Source organism: Thunnus albacares, chromosome 4 (genome assembly GCF_914725855.1).
Source record: "Thunnus albacares chromosome 4, fThuAlb1.1, whole genome shotgun sequence".
Lineage (NCBI taxonomy): Eukaryota > Metazoa > Chordata > Actinopteri > Scombriformes > Scombridae > Thunnus > Thunnus albacares.
Genome location: NC_058109.1, coordinates 683491 through 703038, shown reverse-complemented (window position 1 = coordinate 703038; position 19548 = coordinate 683491). Strand labels below are relative to the sequence as shown.

The following is a 19548-nucleotide window of genomic DNA, read 5'->3' as shown; positions in this document are numbered from 1 at the left end:
ACCTTCATCCAGCAGTTAATAATATTCCCAGGAAGCTAAAGCCCCAGCAGCCTGCCTCTGTTTCAGACTTCACATGTGCCAACTAGATTAAATCTCAGTAGTTTATTTTTTTTTAACCGCCATGCCAAACTTAAAATTCTGGGAGAACCCCAAAGTCCTGGTTTGTTCGTTGGCATTAAAAGATATATAAAATTAGAAGATTGTTAGCAAACATCAGGATCATGTGACACAGTGTGGGAGGATCAGGTACTATATAGCACGTGTGTGTCACGTGGCCTTGCAGAGTTAATTACACCTCAGATATACCATTGTTGGTATCACAAGACTTAAAGGATATTTCTGGCAATTTTCTATATTTTTCTTCATGTTTGGATCCAAACCAACAATGAACTGATCTACTAACAAGTATTGTGTGTGTATCAAAGCCTGATATATCTTATTAAAAACACGTCAGTGAGTCACACCGCTGCACTGGGTGACATGTTCCTTCATCATGAAGAGTTTGGTCACGTTAGTTTGTTTAGAAACGGCTCCAAAGACTAATAACAGCATCATGTTTTCAGTCTCAGGAGAGTAGTTTCATGCTCGGGCCCTAAAAATCATTGCATGAGAAATAAAACACTTATATGTGCCAGAATTTGTTGTTATTAATATCGACAGATATCATCAGACGTCTGACAGATCCGTGATGGACTGAATAAGAATATAAAACCATAACAATGTAAAGTTTGAGAAAATCAGCTGCAAAGTTTTTTCTCAGTTTACTTTTTGAAATGATCTGAAACCCATTAGATCATTTTCAGAGTCATTTAATTTAAATATCCAAAACATATCAGTGCTTTTTATTGATCTTATTTATTGTTGTTGGCTCTCTTGTTTATTTGTATTTCACTTTGATTCACTGTTTTTATCTTTGAGCAGCTTTTGTTTAATATATAGCTGATGTCATGTTACTGTGAGGTTTTATTAGTGGTGCTACAGTTGTGTTGGTACCAGTGTTGTCATGTTTTTCATGTCTCTTTAAAAACCAGTAGAATAACAGTGGAGATGAGTTTGGTTTCTTGTGTATTTTTTCCATTTGAGATGCAGACAGCTGACAGAGCTTCATCACATCATCATCATCTTCTCTTTGTGCTCTTCCCATGAAAGTTATGTTGACATGATGATGTGATCTCAAAGCAGCGCGACGGATCGTATTCATCATATTTATCATCTGTTCCTTTAATAAGCTCCACCTCTTACAGGATATCATGTGACACAAAGCAGGAAACAGGTTCTTACTGTTCAGCTTCACTGGAAGGAGGCAGACAGACGGTAAGATTTACCTTCATTACAAAACTGTGATTTAAACTGAGAGAGGACAGTTACAGCAGGAAGCACTGAAGACCTGAAGTAGTGAAATAGTTCAACTTCAACCTGCTGCTGACTGAAAAAACACGAGTCAAAGTGACTGAGAAACTTTCAACAGCAGGAAACACAACTGACTTCCTCTTTTAACGTCTCGTCCGCTGTGTTTTACTTTTAAATGAAACACACTCTGTTTTAGTCTGTACAGGCTGTAAAAGACGCTTTTTGTGTGTACTGTTGGGTACAGCCTTTATAATCTGATGCTCTGTTGGTTGAGCATGTTTGATAGACAGTGTTTTACTGTTATTGACTTTGTGATGCAGAACGTACAATTTCTGCCTACATCACTGCTATGTGAACCTTAAGTTCCTGCACAATAAAAGCTTGTTCTGTACTGTACAGATAGAATCAGATAAAACCTGTTAGTCATTAATCTTTAGAGGAGTTGGTAGGTGTATCTTTGAACTTTTAAATGAAACACACTCTGTTTTACATGTGAAGCAACAGCATTTATCAGAAGAGGTCTGACAAAGCTCCGCCCCTCAGCTGACTCATCTGAGACAAAGCAGGAAACAGTTTATTCTTCGTCTCTAAAGAGACACACAGACTGAAAAACAGACGATCAGATTCACCTTCAGACCAAACTAACAGCTTCCTCTGAGTGAGAACAGCTACAGGAGAGAAAAGTGAAAACTAGAACTCTGCTGCTTCAACCTGCTGACTCTCCACACACTGAATGTGAGTTTGACTAAAAACTGGAGTCAAAGTGAAAGTAAATGTCAGTGAGGTTAGTAGAGGAGGGAGGGGAGCCATGACTGACTGTACTTTCTGTCTGCTGTGTTTTCAGCTTCACTCGGAGACAAAATGGCTTCCAGATCAGAGGAGGATCTCTGCTGTCTAGTCTGTCATGACGTCTTTAGAGATCCTGTTGTTCTGTCATGTAGCCACAGCTTCTGTAAAGACTGTCTGAAGAGCTGGTGGAGACAGAAACAAACACGTGAGTGTCCAGTTTGTAAGAGAAGATCTTCAAGGGAACAACCACCTTGTAACCTGGTGTTAAAGAACCTGTGTGAGTCCTTCTTACAGGACAGAGATCAGAGAGCTTCAGAGGCTCTCTGCAGTCTGCACTCTGAGAAACTCAAACTCTTCTGTCTGGACCATCAGCAGCCAGTGTGTCACATCTGCAGAGATTCAGAAAAACACACCAACCACAGATTCAGACCCGTCGATGAAGCTGCACGACAACACAAGAAGAAACTTGAGGAAACTCTGGAGCCTTTAAAGGAGAAGTTAAAGGTTTGTGAAGAAGTTAAAGTGGAGTTTGATCAAACAGCAGAACACATTAAGGTCCAGGCCCGACACACAGAGAGGCAGATTAAGGAGCAGTTTAAGAAGCTTCACCAGTTTCTAGAAGAGGAAGAGGAGGCCAGGATGGCTGCTCTGAGGGAGGAAGAGGAGCAGAAGAGTCAGATGATGAAGGAGACGATGGAGGCTCTGAGCAGAGAGATAGCAGCTCTTTCACACACAGTCAGAGCCACAGAGGAGGAGCTGAGAGCTGAAGACGTCTCATTCCTGCACAACTACAAGGCTGCAGTGAAAAGAGTCCAGCGCTGCCCCCTGCTGGATGATCCACAGCTGCTCTCAGGAGCTCTGATAGACCAGGCCAAACACCTGGGCAACCTGACCTTCAACATCTGGAACAACATGAAGGAGATGGTCTCCTACACTCCTGTCATTCTGGATCCAAACACTGCTGATCCAAGACTCATCCTGTCTGATGATCTGACCAGTGTGAGAGGAGGAGAGAAACAGCAGCTTCCTGATAATCCAGAGAGGTTTGACTTCTACTCCTCTGTTCTGGGCTCTGAGGGCTTTAACTCAGGGACTCACAGCTGTTATGTCGAGGTTGGAGACAATACAAACTGGTCACTGGGTGTGTTATCAGAGTCTGTCCAGAGGAAGGGAATCATACAGTCTGGATTATGGGGAATATGGTTCTATGAAGGTGAATACTCAGCATGGTCACCACCAGCTCCCTCCACTGTTCTCCCAGTGAAGAAGAAGCTCCAGAGGATCAGAGTGAATCTGGACTGGAACAGAGGAAATCTGTCGTTCTCTGATCCTGATACTAACACACACATACACACCTTCACACACACTTTCACTGACACACTGTTTCCATACATTGACACTTGGGATAAACTCCCACTGAAGATTTCCCCACTGAAGGTCTCTGTGACAGTGGAACAGAGCAGTTAGAGACGATGATGATGATGATGATGATGATGATGATGATGGTTCTTATAATTACTGTCATTTATTTCTTAAAGGGAAAAGTGGCTGAATTTAACCTCTGAAGCTTCTGTCCTGCTGCTGTCTCATTATTCCAAAATATGTTCATGTTGTTTTACTTGTTTTATTTTCTGATCTTTATAGTTTGTGTCTTCAGCCTTATTTTTTGTTTTTTATTGATACTGTATCTTTTTCAATAGTTGTTAATGTTTTCTGATGTCGATGTGGATCCATGAAGACCAGCAGCCAAGAATCAATGACTGTATGTTGAAATTATATGTGCAATTATTTTTGAATTAGGTGCCCTTTGACTATAGAAAACTGAGAACAAATGTTTAGATTATTTATACTGTTCTTAGGGGGGAATCCTACAACAACCAGAATGCATTGCAGACATGACGTCCAATCAGACTGACTCACGATGTGTTTACGTCCAGCAGAGCACCAAAGACAAAGAAAGCAGAGACAAAGTTAGTGAGCAGCAGCATAACATCTCTTTCCTGAGGCTTATTTTCATTTACAAAACGTTTTTCTCTATCGAGTCTGTTTTCAAAGGATCATAAAACAAACAGCACGCTGGAGTCACCTACGTTATGTGGATCAACTTACTGAGTGCTTCCAGTAGTTTGTTTGTGTTAGTGTTATCACAGAGAAAGTCAGCTGATGTTTGTGTGTCAGGCCACACTCTCGTCTGATTACACTGTGCTGTGCTGTGTAATCAGCGCACTGATTCACTGAACTTATTAAAATAAACGTATCTATAATGATGGATCAAGTTTCTCTGTGAGCTCTCTGGTTTCACTGCGGACATACAGAGCTACTGTGGCCGTGTACATACAATCAACAGATCAATCAATAAAAACAAAGCAGTTTTCTACCTGTAAACTCCTGGTACAGCCGACTGTAAAAAAAACTATTAATGTTCAATATTTTGTGTTTAGTTTCTATATGGAATATGGAGGGGGGGGGGGGGGGGGCAGAGGAGGACGGGCTCCTGCTGTCCTCCTCAGGATGAGATCTCCTTCATCAATTTAATGTACTTTGTTTCTTTTCATGCTAATCTGTGACACGAGGGATGTGCAGAGATCCCAGTATTTGTATTTGTATTCCAATAAAAGTGGAAAGAGGCTTAAAAATCCTGTTTTTGTTTTTATTAGACTTTTAACTTTTAGAAAATTAAAGTGTTACAATAAGTGTTCATGAATAAACTACCTTATGAAGGAGGTCCCCACACCGGGTCTCTAACTGGAGTCTCAGATCAGAGACGACTGCGCTGACTACTGAGATAAAACTTTACTCATCACCTCATTGCAGACAGACCTCTACCTATTTATACACCCATAACACACAGACAGCACAGCCTGTAATATGTAGAAGAACTTCAAAGATAATTATTGATTTGCACTTTTCATTTATTGTCTGTTTTTTACAGCCTGACTTTGTGAAAGGAGAAGAGGAACAACAGGTTATGGAGTCTGTTGGCAGCACTTTGCTTGTGTCAGTAGTTCAGCTTTATCTCTGTAACACATAACAACACATAACTTTAACATATTTGTATGAAACAAATATTCATATAAAACCCACTATTTGTGCTTTGCTGAATAATGTATTTGTATTTGGGCTCACCCCTAAAATGTACTTAGATATTTTCCACCTCTGCTCATCGTTACCTCGTCCTGACGATCAGAAACATATTGAACATGTTTATTGTGCATCTCCTGAGCAGCTGCTCCTTCATGCTCCTGCACATTCAGGTCCAGATTCTGAGACATTTCCAGATGTGTTTCAGCTTTTCAGCTGCTGCCTGTCTTCTTGTTGCTGTTGACGTGTCTGCTGAAGTCTGCGTCTCCTCTCTATTTATCCTGCGCTCTCGCTGCTGTCTGACCAATCAGGAGGCTCGCAGCTCAGGACAACAGAGCAGGTTTAAAGGCGTCAGACAGAGCAGGAGGGACGTTGTTCATCAGGCCGTATGTCAAACACATTCAGATGATATAACGTCTCTGAGCACCGCTCAATGCCTCCGTTCACAGAGGATTCATTAAAACTCAAACAACACATTTATAACTTAAAGAAAAAATATGTTTTAAACATAGACTGGAGGTTTGTACATATAAATAATATTAGTTACATATTATATTTTATGGTAGTATATGAAACAATAAAACCTTTTGTTTGGATTATTTTTGTAAAAACTTCATTTTCTGTTCATTTGGTTCATTTCCAATCAGTTAGTTTAGAAAGTGTTTTAGTCACAGAGCAAAAATAGAAATATACGATTCTATATACACAGAAAATAAAGTTTAAATATATAAATTCATCTTTACTTTGGTTTAAATTCTTCTGTGTCAGTTTTTTCATTCAGTGGGAGCTGTGGGAGCTGTGGGAGATGTGGGATCAGTGGGAGCTGTAGGATCAGTGGGAGCTGTGGGAGCAGTGGGAGATGTGGGATCAGTGGGAGCTGTGGGTGCAGTGGGTGCAGTGGGAGCACTGGTAGCAGTGGGAGCTGTGGGAGCAGTGGGAGCAGTGGGAGCAGTGGGTTTGTTTCTAATAAAACATATTTGCTGTTTAGTCGTATGACATCATCATGACATCATTTCCAGGAGCTGCTGTCCAGGTGAGGTTTTACTAAAGGGCTCCTTACACTGTTCAGTAGACACAGCTGGTGTTCCTGAGAGGACCGGCAGCTGCTCATCTGGGAGATTTGACAGACTTGCAGATGTAAAGTGGAGGAAGCTGCTGCTGATTATAATCATCATTATTATAATTATTTCTATTATCTCGTTACATAAATGGAAAAAGTTCTGCAGACGTCTTGTAAAATAAACTTCAGTCACAATCAGAGCAGACATGATGGACTCTCTGCAGCTTCAAGTCTCTGCATGCTGAGCTTCACTTCATCGTTTGATGTTACACCGAAACAACAGAGTGAACACACTCCTGCATGTGCACGCCCTAATTAAAGCACACACACACACACACACACACACACACACACACACACACACACACACACACACACACACACACACACACACACACACACACACTGATGAAACCACAACAAACAGCTTCCTGCTGCAAGACGACAGACAGACGGAGAGATTAGGACGAACATCTGATTTATACACAACTGGACAGCAGAGTGGAAGCAGAGACACAAACAGACTGAACATCAACCGACAGACACATAATCTGATTACAGTTATTTCCTGATCGATCACCTGCAGGTATCAATGTCTTCAAAACTCTTCACACAGTCGACACAACAGCAACAGTTCAGGATCAAACTTTGACACATTTTCATAGTTTTCACACAGAAAGCATTCAGTGACTACAGCCTTCAAATGTCCTCAATACGTTTCTCACTCAAACACAAACAAGCAACAAACTCCTCACTTCCAAACAGTTTATGTTCAAACACTAACATGTATTCATACGGATCAGAACCACACTGAAATACATCTATATTCAACCAAAAACATGATGAAAGCTTCCTGCTGCATTTCTATGACTCGTTCCTGTAGATACACTGTAGTACGTTCTATAGAGAGCTACACATCTGACTGTATTTACACTATATACACATTTATACACTATCAACCATTAAACTACATAAACACAATATACACATTTATACACTATCAACCATTAAACTACATAAACACAATATACACATTTATACACTATCAACCATTAAACTACATAAACACAATATACACATTTATACACTATCAACCATTAAACTACATAAACACTATATACACATTTATACACTATCAACCATTAAACTACATATAAACACAATATACACATTTATACACTATCAACCATTAAACTACATCAACACAATATACACATTTATACACTATCAACCATTAAACTACATAAACACAATATACAGCTGAACAACAGGAAGAAGAATTTCATGTACAGATATTAAAAAGGCATAAAAAATAAACATCATGGACAACAGAATAGAAATAAAACGAGTCAGAGTTTTACAGGTAAACTATCAGACATGTACAGTTTGAGGAAAAGCAGTATTGCATTAGTGTGCGATACTTTAATTCAAATATAGACAACAGGAAAACATATGTATTTAATGTATTTAATTTTTTCTAACTGCAGGTTTTGCATAACATCTTTCCTAAAGGCAGAGCAGGTTGGAGCCTCCGCTTGCTTCCAGTTTAGTGACATCAGTCGGTGCCAGCAGGGTTACAAATGATATCATGTTGTATTGAAAGCTGGTTAGAACCACATCAGATCCTTTGACTCCAAAGACGGCTGCCGATGGATCAACAGGTATTTCTAAGATGTCCGATAGTCACATGTGGGCTGGAGACTGTCCACATCGCTCGCATGCAGGATTTACAGGGTTTCACTCTGGGAAAGTGGTCTCAGACTGTATATTTGAGCTTTTTCTGTGATAAGTGTAATCAGTGTAATACTTTAAACTGCAACAGCTGATGTGCAGCGCAGATTGAAGAGGAACGTAGCAGCATCTTTGAAAGTAGTTGACTGTAGTTTAAAGGTCAAATCTAATAAATGATACATTTACAATATCAGACTCTTCTTTTTCTGCCCAAAACTAAAACCATGTTGGAAATGATCATAATCCCAGTTATGAAAATATTCCAGATTAAACAGACATGATATTTGTTGCTTGTAGAGACAAACAGACAACTTCAAACTCATTTAGAAATGTTTGAAGTCAAATGCAAATAGATAAATACATTCTTAATTTACCACATGATAACCTGTAGAAATAATGAAGAATAAACAGATTAAATATGAGGATTCACTTCCAGAGATGTTGTGCTTTAAAATAAGAGTTCAGCCTTGAAAAGTTGCAGCTGTAATTAATTCAAGTTGTATTATTATTTTCTCTTTAATTATTCTTATTCATCTGATTTCTCTGCGTCTTTTGTTTATTAATTATCTTTCTTTGGTTTCTTCCTTCACAGTGAAACAGATATATAATATATGTTTAATGTCTGGACAGCAGCTCTGTCAGGTCTGATGTTTGTAATATAAACCATAGACACAGATCACATGATGTTGAGGTGATTTGGTTGGTCAGATTGTTTTTGGTGTGTGTGGGCAGAGCTTCAGCTGCAGCTGGCAGAGGGGACTCTGACCTTTGTTCAACTGGTGCCACTGAAGGCCTTTGTACTGGGAGGACTGGGGGTCGCTAGATTGGAGGTGTTTGTGAATTTGAATGATTAAAGGGTCTTGACCAAGTTCTGCCCTGCAGGTATTATTGGCTGTGTGTCTGTGGACTCTCAGTATGTTTCTGCACAGTTCTGCATGCAGGGCTTCCAGCGGCTGTTTGTCCCATGTTGGGAGGTCTTGGCTGGTAAGTGGACCCCACACTTCACTACCATATAACATTATTGGCTCTATTACTGAATGTAGAACGTTGAGCCAGGTCCTAACTGGAAGGTCAGTGGGTATTTTTCTTTTGATGGTGTAGAAAGCTCTTCTTGCCTTCTCCTTCAGCTCATTCACAGCCAAAACGTCCAGTGGAACTGATATTCAAGCCTAAATATGTAGAATGTTCTGTTGGCTCCATGTTTATATTTCCTAATGTGAATGTATTGTTCTGAGAGTTGGATCTTTTTTGGAAAGTCAATATTTTGGTCTTGTTCATATTTCCAGTTAGGGCCCATGTGTGACTGAACTTGTGGAGGACGTCCAGGCTCTGCTGTAAGCCTCTCTGGAGGGAGACAGGAGAACCAGGTCATCAGCAAACATCAGACATTTGACCTCTGTGTCCTGCAGAGTCACACCAGCAGCTGTGGATGTTTGTACTTGTTGTGCAAATGTATTTCTATATATGTTAAAGAGCGTTGGGCTCAAACTGGAGCCCTGTTTCACCCCACGGTACTGTCTGAAGTAACTGCTCCTTCTGTTTCACATTTTAATTGCACATCTGTTATTAAGATACATTGATTGAATTAGATCATAGGTTTTATCCCCTATGCCACTCTCTAATAATCCATAAAAGAGCCCTTCATGCCAAATACAACCAAATCTACAAAACATGAATAAATGTTCTTTTTATTGTGGTGCACATGTGTGTTAATGAGGGTGATGAGGGTGAAGATATGGTCAGATGTAATTGTAATTCTGAGGCTCAAATCTGTCTCCACTTTTAAATATAGCTGTAATAAGACCATTATTCCACCTCTCAGCAAAATATCCCACACTCACAATTAGGTTGAATCATTTTAGAATAGACAAGTGGAATTTTTCTGAGCTGTATTTCAGCATTTGGTTCAGTCTCCCATCAGGCCCACATGCTTCTTTGCTTTTGAGGGTCTTCAGTTTTGTTTTCAGATGGTTGATAGTAACGAGGAAATCTAGGGGGTTCTGGTGGTCTTTTAATATCAATTCCATATTTAGTAGTTTTTCCAGTATTTGTTTGGTTTGTAAGTCAGTTCCTGGTGGTTTTGGTCCAAATAAGGTGTGAAAATGTTGAGTCCATATGTCTCAGTCCTGTATGAGCAGCTCCTCAGGCTCAGACTGACAGACAGAGTTCCACTGGTCCCAGAAGTCCCAGTTAGACTCTATACTCTCTTCAAGTAGGCACAGCTGTTTCTCACTATGCTTTATCTTTTTGCTTCTGGTTGTATTTTTATGTCTTAAGTGCTTCACAATACTGAAGGCGTATATGATTGTTTGTTTCTAACTTGTTTTTTCAGGTTTTGACATTCTTTGTCAAACCAGTGGTTCTTTTTTGTTGTTTTTCTTTTGTTTGTATGTAGTTTGTTTAGTTTCTTTATTTGCTGTTGTGTTGAAGATGTTGTTTATATTGTGGACAGCCTCACATATGCCGTCAGTAGTGGGAGGGTAGGGCTATTCTATCAACTCTTGTAGTAATAATGTAATCTCCTCACTATTGCTGGCCTCTTGGTATTGCTCAGTGCTGTCTAGGGCCCATCTGTATGTCCTGGGTATGTTGAACAGCTTGCTGGGTTTTGTGTGTGTGATATTGTTGTGTTTGAGGAAGAGGGTGATTTGGTTGTGGTCTGATAAAGGGGTTTGAGGCTTGACTGTGAATGCAGTGAAAGAGAAGGGATCCATGTCTGTGATCATATAATCTACAGTGCTGTTGCCAGCAGTTGAACAATAAGTGAACCTTCCCAAAGAGTCCCCTCTTACCCGACCGTTGACCATATACAGACTGAGGCTTCTGCACAGTTGTAGCAGCTCCCTCCCATTACTGTTCATCACAGTGTCAAAGTTGTTTCTAGGAGGCAGATGGAGGTGAATAGTAGGAGCTTGCTGGCTGATCAAACTGTCTCCTTGACTACTGGTGACTTCAGGTTGTGCACCAGTCCGGGCGTTAAAATCACCACAGATTATTATATTTGCTGCCCCTGGTAATGACATATCTGTGACTCAAGGCAGGGATAACATGTCATCAGAGAAGTAAAGGGACTCACAGCACATAGATATATATCCTTCTGTGTAGGGAGAAGATCTCTTGTTATTTTCTGATGTTGAGAATTTGTAGTGAATTGTGTAAATGTGACTTGTAGCATATAATGAGTCGTCCTGAGTCTCTGCTGGACTAACAGTAGATCATTTGTGGGAAGGGGCAATAATCTCTCCGTAGCTGGGAGGGCAGTGTGTGGGTACATCACCTCTACACCATGTTTCTGATAGGATTATGATGTCATTATTATTGATAGGTTTTACTCTTCAGACCAAAGACTGAGGAGTAAAGACCTTGGATATTCCAACAGCTTATTGAAATCCTCAACAGAAGATGAAATAAAATAAAACAAACACAGAAACAACTTTTACACAGGTGACCTTGAAGAACATATCAGAGTGAAATATATTCATATTAATTACATTAATTATCTAATGCATTCAATATTTTCTTATGAAATTAGTGTCTCTCTCTCTCTGACCCCTCAAAGACCTGCTGCTCTGTTTCTGCGTCACCTTCAGTGTTTCTGACACTTTCACAGGAAACTTTTGGAGGTTTCATTTCTGGAAACACTTTATTTATGCAGATTGTCACTGTGGTTCAGCTGCAGACATTTTCATATGAGTCTCATTTCAGCTCCAGAAGAGTGGCGGAGTGGAAGAGAGTCAACCAGATTTAAATGACTTGCTGATAGATTTTATTTTTGTATCTTTAACCCTAAAGACAAAACCTTTTATAAAATATCTCATGCAGTTAATATGATTAGTTCTTTTGTGTTGAATCATTTCTCAGAAACACCTGCAGCTGCTGGAGATAAAAAACTAAATGACCCTTTTCTGCTTCTGTACAAAAGTCCCACAAAACACAAAAAGATTCACACTGAAAAGTCTTTACTTTAAACAATATGTTTAGATGAAGAAAATCATAATTTCCCTTTTAATCAAAGATTTTGCAGAGTTCAAGTCATCCACTGATGTTTGAAGAAGCAGCAGCCAGTGTGGTGTATTTTCATTAAAAGTCATTGGTGTGCTTAAAGACAATATTAAGCTATGCAGATTGATTTTATAAGTTTATAAGCAATAAGGGCTAGTGTGATACAATTTGTATTGGTGTAGTTATAATCTCATGAACCATATTTAATCACACTGTACGTATAGAGGCACGGTAGAAGAATCATAATCATACACTGGAGAAATTTGAGTGTGTTTGTATTACATGTCACTTTGCTTGGGTCTGCTAAAGTCTTCACCTTTCAAACATACTCTCTGGAGGAGATCAAGAAATAAGGGTGTAAAATGACTAGAATAACTTATAAAAAAAATAAAAGGCCAGAAGACAACTTGGCAATAATGGTGTAAAATGATTCCCAATACTTATATAAAAATTGGATATAATCAGGTAGAATTGAATATGCCAGTACATATCCTCAAACACCTCAAAACCTGTTTTGAAGAGTTTTGACCAACAACGAGTGACGGAGATAAAAGTAACACAATAATTGGTCAAAAATTAGGGAGGGTGGATGATAAGGTGTGACCTAAGCCGACCCAAGGACATAAAAACAATGCCCCAAAGAAAAACCTTTGGAGCGATTTGGTTCGTTGTAAAGTGCTGATTGCTCCCCTTTTTTGCCGGCATTAAAGAACACTTTGCTGCTTGGACCTCTGACTCCCTTTTTATTTTCAAGAGAGAGTTTTTTGCTCTGGTACCTTTTTCTGCAACAATTTGATACAAAACCAGACCTGCTGTGTTGAAGCCGAAGCAGGTTATAAAAGACCTGCTTATTGGGTCCAGGTATCACCGGATAATTCGTAATTCATTTGTAATTCAAAAACCAAAAAATGGTAAATCTGTTATTTGTTTCAAAAACAAAAAACAAAAAAACGTTTTTGGTGTCAGAATCAAATAATGAAAAACCAATCAAACCCGGCCCGTTTGTGGTTTTTGCTGATTCGTTTTATCGTTTTTCCTTTTTAGAGTGAATATCCAGCAGGTCTGCAGACATCAAGCTAATTTTTTTTTGTGTTTGAAACCAAAAGCAGAAGTCACATGGGGTTTTTTCCTTTTTTCATTTTAAACCAAAAATGAAAAACAAAATCACGTGATCTATTCCTTTTTAGTTTCCCAACGAAAATCCAGAAAACCAAATTCAAAAGAAGGTTCAATTTTGGTTTAGAAATCAAGTATTTTTGTCAGTTTTGGACGATAGCAGAAGCGGCTACATTAGCCTATCCATGATCCTCAGCGACCGTTGCTATGGTGAAGACGCCAGCGACAGCCACGCGTGTGTGTAAACGGGATGAAGACGGGGTTATAAAACTGAACTTTACATGTCACATCCCTCATTTCAGCCCTACACTCATCAAACTGGACTTTAGATTGTGCATTTTATTCAACCTCCGCTGTTACATGATGTAATTATTTATTAATTATTTATGTTTAATTTATTCTCTTGTCACCTTCATATATTTCATACACTTCGTTTCTTTGTCCATAGCACACATTATTTTCTTTACAGTTCAGTGTTCAGTAAAGTACGTTGATCCCGATCATAACCAATAATCTGCAGTACTACATAATGTTATACTGACTATATGTTAAGGCTGTCTCTGGCCTGGTTGCTGAAACAAGCCACCTAGCTGCTAGTGACCTGTCACTCAAAGCAGCCACATCATTAATTATGCATAACTTTGCACCTTAATAAAATTTAAACAGGTGAGTTATTAAAAAATTCAACCCCAGTACATTTGTCATGAAAGGGGAAATTAGCTATAGCCGTTCTTTGTACCAGACTGTAAACATGTTTATTTCTGCTGTAAATTTGGGCTTTTTAACATGGGGGTCTATGGAGAATGACTTGCTTTTGGAGCCTCAAGTGGCCATTCAAGGAACTGCAGTTTTTGGCTTCATTTTACAGCCTTGGAGGTTGCTGCTTGGTCGGCCTCCGCCCGGGGCTTTTTCTTTTTGTATCTCCTCGGAGATTCATGTCACGTCCCTAAGGGCTTCCGCCATCTTAACTTTGTCCATACTTTTTCGTATCATGTGATCTCCTAAGTTAACTTTCTTTTCTTTTAAGCTACGTGCTGTATTGTTACTTCAGTGAAACAAACTTTATGTTAAAATTCTTTCGTGTTTAATATCTTGAAGTACACTTTCGTCTGGCTGGCCAGATTATTTTTTGAGTTATTTAGTGAGAAAGTCAGTAAAGTCAGTCAGGAGACTTCTAAGTAAAATGACCCGCTCATCCAAGGATCAAGACATCTTCAGTGCTGTGTTACTAGAAACAACTGTATCAGATCAGTTTTGTCTCCATCTAACGGTTAAACCCTGTGATGACTCGATGAATCACCTGAAGAAACCGTTAAAATGACACTTTGTCTTAAAGCTGCTGCAACGCTCACGAGCAGAAAACCTTCGCTGGGAAACTACGCTGCTGAACGGCTGATTTCTTGCAGACAGCTCGCTGAGTCACCAGTTCACACGAGGACAAAGCTTTAAAACGTAGGATAAACAAAACCTCTGCTGCTCTCCATCTGCTTCTATGATTAAGAGTTGCTGTCATTTGAACTGAACTCTCCAGTTTAATTCTTAGAGAAGTTGGTTTGTCAAATAACTTCAGCCTCAGCTAATTTTCTGGTAACTGTATTTTCACCATCAGTCATTCATAACTTATAACTTGCCATTGAGGACATATGACACTCATTCTGGTTGATTATTCATTCATGACTTCTGTTCTCATTGATACCTCATTTATTCACCTGTGAACCAGTTAATTAAATAAATATGCATTTATGAGCATGTCGTTGTCTGTGGCTTCAATTTAAAGCAGAGAATGAAGATCTGTATCGTAACACTGAGATTGATAAAAAGTGTTTCTGTGTCTCCTCCCGGCACGGTTGAAAACTACAGGAAGGGTTGTTCCCTTATAACGAGGTTCATGTCAATAAATGTGGATGTTCCTACACTAGAGTTCTTTGGTAAAGAGCATGAAGCTTCTCACTATTACTCAATGCTTTTGAACTGCTCATATAAATCAGCCTTTGCCATGAGGTGGTGCAGGAGGCTTCACAGATGAGGCATGGAGCCTTTTTCTAAGGAATTTTAGGAAAATGTCCAGAGAACTTAAAAGTAGACTTTCAATTTAAGATCTTGAACAGAGTTTACTGGACTCCATCCAAACTTCATATCATCATCTGATGCTCATGCTATGTTATTGTCCTAACATACATGACTTTTGGAGGGGACTTTACAATGATATAATTCTCAGACATAAAATCCCCGTCTCCCCTGCTCTTGGTGTTCTGGGTGACCCTTCTCTTTCGAGGGATTTATCACAATCGGATGCAGAGTGGGTTCATGATGGGCTGTGTGAGTGGAGATCCCCGTCAGCTCCATCTGTGAATGTCTGGTTTAATCAGCTCAGCAAGGTGGCAGCAATAGAAAGTCTATCCTTTAGGACTCATGAATAAGGTAGTCTAGCTGTTAAACCCTTTTAATCATTAATCTTTAGAGGTGTAGTAGGTGTGCTTTGAACTTTTAATTGAAACACTCCCTGTGTGCTTCGTGTGAAGCAACAGCATTTATTGGAAGAAGAGTGACAGAGCTCCATCCCCCACCTGACTCACCTGAGACAAACCAGGAAACAGTTGATTCTTCCTCTCTAAAGAGACACACTGTGGTTGAAAAGTACCTCCTGTCTATTCTTAACCACTTTTTCCTGATCTCATGATGTTTTCCATGGAGGTGAAGGATGTGAAGGAGAATTCATAAGGACTTAGGAAAAGACAACAGCGGTGCTGAAAGAATCCGACTGTACTTACAGTCTGAAAAAGAAATGACCAGATTCACCTTCAAACTGACTCCTGTGAGTAAATCTTTTTTTTTTTTAATTAAGAGCCTTTTTTGGTTATTTGAATTGAAAACAAACTGAACTTAATGTTATTTTAGTTGGAAAAACTGAAGTGAATTATATTTGAAAGGGGAAACCTGTACTGGAGTTTTTAGTTGGAGTATTTTGTTTTTTGTGGAGTGTTCCTCAGAGACTGTGGGATTTTGGGGATTATAAAAACATGCTGGAATATATGAATATTCTTGCCTTAATTGTTCCATACCATTTCGTCGCACTGCATTTGGGCAGTCAGCTTTCTGTGTGAAAGCCGCCACTCAGTTGAACGCTCTATCTGATTATATGAAGAACTGTAGTTCAATACATTCAAGGCCAAATTAAAAAATCAACTAAAGACCAATCAGCTGTTTGACCACTGAGCCTTGGTTACATTATTAATTTTTAATTGACATTGTGGGTGTATGTGATGTGCTGTTGTGTGTAGCTTTGTATTTTGTACGGTTTGTTCTTTGTGTTTTTTGTTTGTTTGTTTGTTTGTTTGTTTTTGCTTTGCACTGTTTGTTGTTGTGCTGTTGTACGTTTTGATTATAATGGACTAGAGATGCAAATTAGCTTCAAGCTAACTCTGATGCAATGCATCATTTATGCTTAATACTGCATACTGTCCTGTTCAATAAATCAAATCAAATCAAATCAATATTTTGTGACTACTGACAACATGGCAGGAGAGAGATCTGGCACCCTGAAAACACAACCAGTCCAACCGTCACAAGCTGAGGCAGCAAAAGCAGCGATGATCCGATGGTGCAAGACTTGCTGGGTGTGTCAGTAAACACTCTCGGTGCCACCAGAGAGCACCAGAACAAGTTCATCAGCGTGCCGTCATTTCTTACATGTGTTGGTACTGTCCTTTTTGGTTTGGGGGAAATTTGCCAAATCTTAACAAGATCAACCAGAACAATATTCCCTCCTTTGTGTATCCAAAGCTCCTGTAAAGCTTTCACAATAAATGCTATGTCACAACAGAACTTCCCCTCTCAATGACAGTTTATTTATAAGGTTCATAAAGGTCAAGATGTTCTGTACTGTACAGATAGAATCAGATAAAACCTGTTAGTCATTAATCTTTAGAGGAGTTGGTAGGTGTATCTTTGAACTTTTAAATGAAACACACTCTGTTTTACATGTGAAGCAACAGCATTTATCAGAAGAGGTCTGACAAAGCTCCGCCCCTCAGCTGACTCACCTGAGACAAAGCAGGAAACAGTTTATTCTTCGTCTCTAAAGAGACACACAGACTGAAAAACAGACGATCAGATTCACCTTCAGACCAAACTAACAGCTTCCTCTGAGTGAGAACAGCTACAGGAGAGAAAAGTGAAAACTAGAACTCTGCTGCTTCAACCTGCTGACTCTCCACACACTGAATGTGAGTTTGACTAAAAACTGGAGTCAAAGTGAAAGTAAATGTCAGTGAGGTTAGTAGAGGAGGGAGGGGAGCCATGACTGACTGTACTTTCTGTCTGCTGTGTTTTCAGCTTCACTCGGAGACAAAATGGCTTCCAGATCAGAGGAGGATCTCTGCTGTCCGGTCTGTCATAACATCTTTAGAGATCCTGTTCTTCTGTCATGTAGCCACAGCTTCTGTAAAGACTGTCTGAAGAGCTGGTGGAGAGAGAAACAAACACGTGAGTGTCCAGTTTGTAAGAGAAGATCTTCAAAGCCAGAACCACCTTGTAACCTGGCGTTAAAGAACCTGTGTGAGTCCTTCTTACAGGACAGAGATCAGAGAGCTTCAGAGGCTCTCTGCAGTCTGCACTCTGAGAAACTCAAACTCTTCTGTCTGGACCATCAGCAGCCAGTGTGTGTCGTCTGCAGAGATTCCGAAAAACACACCAACCACATAATCAGACCCGTCGATGAAGCTGCACGACAACACAAGAAGAAACTTGAGGAAACTCTGGAGCCTTTAAAGAAGAAGTTAAAGGTTTGTGAAGAAGTTAAAGTGAAGTTTGATCAAACAGCACAACACATTAAGGTCCAGGCCCGACACACAGAGAGGCAGATTAAGGAGCAGTTTAAGAAGCTTCACCAGTTTCTAGAAGAGGAAGAGGAGGCCAGGATGACTGCTCTGGGGGAGGAAGAGGAGCAGAAGAGTCAGATGATGAAGGAGAAGATGGAGGCTCTGAGCAGAGAGATAGCAGCTCTTTCACACACAGTCAGAGCCACAGAGGAGGAGCTGAGAGCTGAAGACGTCTCATTCCTGCACAACTACAAGGCTGCAGTGGAAAGAGTCCAGCGCTGCCCCCTGCTGGATGATCCACAGCTGCCCTCAGGAGCTCTGATAGACCAGGCCAAACACCTGGGCAACCTGACCTTCAACATCTGGAACAACATGAAGGAGATGGTCTCCTACACTCCTGTCATTCTGGATCCAAACACTGCTGATCCATATCTCATCCTGTCTGATGATCTGACCAGTGTGAGACGAGGAGAGAACCAGCAGCTTCCTGATAATCCAGAGAGGTTTGACTTCTACTCCTTCTCTGTTCTGGGCTCTGAAGGCTTTAACTCAGGGACTCACAGCTGGGATGTCGAGGTTGGAGACAATACATACTGGTCACTGGGTGTGTTATCAGAGTCTGTCCAGAGGAAGGGACGCATACGGTCTGGATTATGGAGAATAGGGTTCTATGAAGGTGAATACTCAGCACGTTCACCACCAGCTCCCCTCACTGATCTCCCAGTGAAGAAGAAGCTCCAGAGGATCAGAGTGAATCTGGACTGGAACAGAAGAAATCTGTCGTTCTCTGATCCTGATACTAACACACACATACACACCTTCACACACACTTTCACTGACACACTGTTTCCACTCATTGGCACTGAGGATAAACTCCCACTGAAGATTTCCCCACTGAAGGTCTCTGTGACAGTGGAACAGAGCAGTTAGAGACAATGATGATGATGATGATGATGATGATGATGATGGTTCTTATAATTACTGTCATTTATTTCTTAAAGGGAAAAGTGGCTGAATTTAACCTCTGAAGCTTCTGTCCTGCTGCTGTCTCATTATTCCAAAATATGTTCATGTTGTTTTACTTGTTTTATTTTCTGATCTTTATAGTTTGTGTCTTCAGCCTTATTTTTAGTTTTTTATTGATACTGTATCATTTTCAATAGTTGTTAATGTTTTCTGATGTCGATGTGGATCCATGAAGACCAGCAGCCAAGAATCAATGACTGTATGTTGAAATTATAGTTTTCAAACGTTAAAGGAAAAACTCACCGCTGTCAATATGAGGATTTCTTTAAACTAGATCACCTGTGTAGTAGAAATGTGCAATTATTTTTGAATTAGGTGCCCTTTGACTATAGAAAACTGAGAACAAATGTTTAGATTATTTATACTGTTCTTAGGGGGGAATCCTACAACAACCAGAATGCATTGCAGACATGACGTCCAATCAGACTGACTCACGATGTGTTTACGTCCAGCAGAGCACCAAAGACAAAGAAAGCAGAGACAAAGTTAGTGAGCAGCAGCATAACATCTCTTTCCTGAGGCTTATTTTCATTTACAAAACGTTTTTCTCTATCGAGTCTGTTTTCAAAGGAT

The 19548-nt window shown here is 39.9% G+C and overlaps 3 protein-coding genes across 6 annotated transcripts in view; 2 read left to right on the top strand and 1 right to left on the bottom strand.

Annotated features, from left to right (window-relative positions):
- LOC122981346 (nuclear factor 7, ovary-like) overlaps nucleotides 1–19548 on the bottom strand; it is a 504535-nt gene that overhangs the window by 295635 nt on the left and 189352 nt on the right. The window lies entirely within an intron of this gene.
- LOC122981350 (nuclear factor 7, brain-like) lies at nucleotides 1257–3932 on the top strand. 3 transcript variants are annotated; one of them, XM_044350047.1, is made up of 3 exons: nucleotides 1257–1314; nucleotides 1849–2085; nucleotides 2195–3932. In XM_044350047.1, exon 3 carries the CDS (start codon nucleotides 2212–2214, stop codon nucleotides 3604–3606), a length of 1395 nt encoding a protein of 464 aa, XP_044205982.1. In that variant the 5' UTR covers nucleotides 1257–1314; nucleotides 1849–2085; nucleotides 2195–2211; the 3' UTR covers nucleotides 3607–3932. The 3 variants fall into 3 exon arrangements, with proteins under 3 accessions (XP_044205982.1, XP_044205983.1, XP_044205981.1); XM_044350048.1 differs by lacking the exon at nucleotides 1849–2085 and having other exon boundaries at nucleotides 1259–1314; XM_044350046.1 differs by having other exon boundaries at nucleotides 1308–2085.
- On the top strand, nucleotides 1273–19307 carry LOC122981348 (E3 ubiquitin-protein ligase TRIM39-like). Of its 2 annotated transcripts, none has more exons than XM_044350041.1 (2): nucleotides 1273–1314; nucleotides 17465–19307. In XM_044350041.1, exon 2 carries the CDS (start codon nucleotides 17482–17484, stop codon nucleotides 18877–18879), a length of 1398 nt encoding a protein of 465 aa, XP_044205976.1. In that variant the 5' UTR covers nucleotides 1273–1314; nucleotides 17465–17481; the 3' UTR covers nucleotides 18880–19307. The 2 variants fall into 2 exon arrangements, with proteins under 2 accessions (XP_044205976.1, XP_044205975.1); XM_044350040.1 differs by lacking the exon at nucleotides 1273–1314 and adding an exon at nucleotides 16692–17355.

Excerpts from the sequence above, each read along its gene's own strand:
- LOC122981348 (XM_044350041.1), top strand. The coding sequence starts at position 17,482 with ATGGCTTCCAGATCAGAGGAGGATCTCTGCTGTCCGGTCTGTCATAAC.
- LOC122981350 (XM_044350047.1), top strand. The coding sequence starts at position 2,212 with ATGGCTTCCAGATCAGAGGAGGATCTCTGCTGTCTAGTCTGTCATGAC.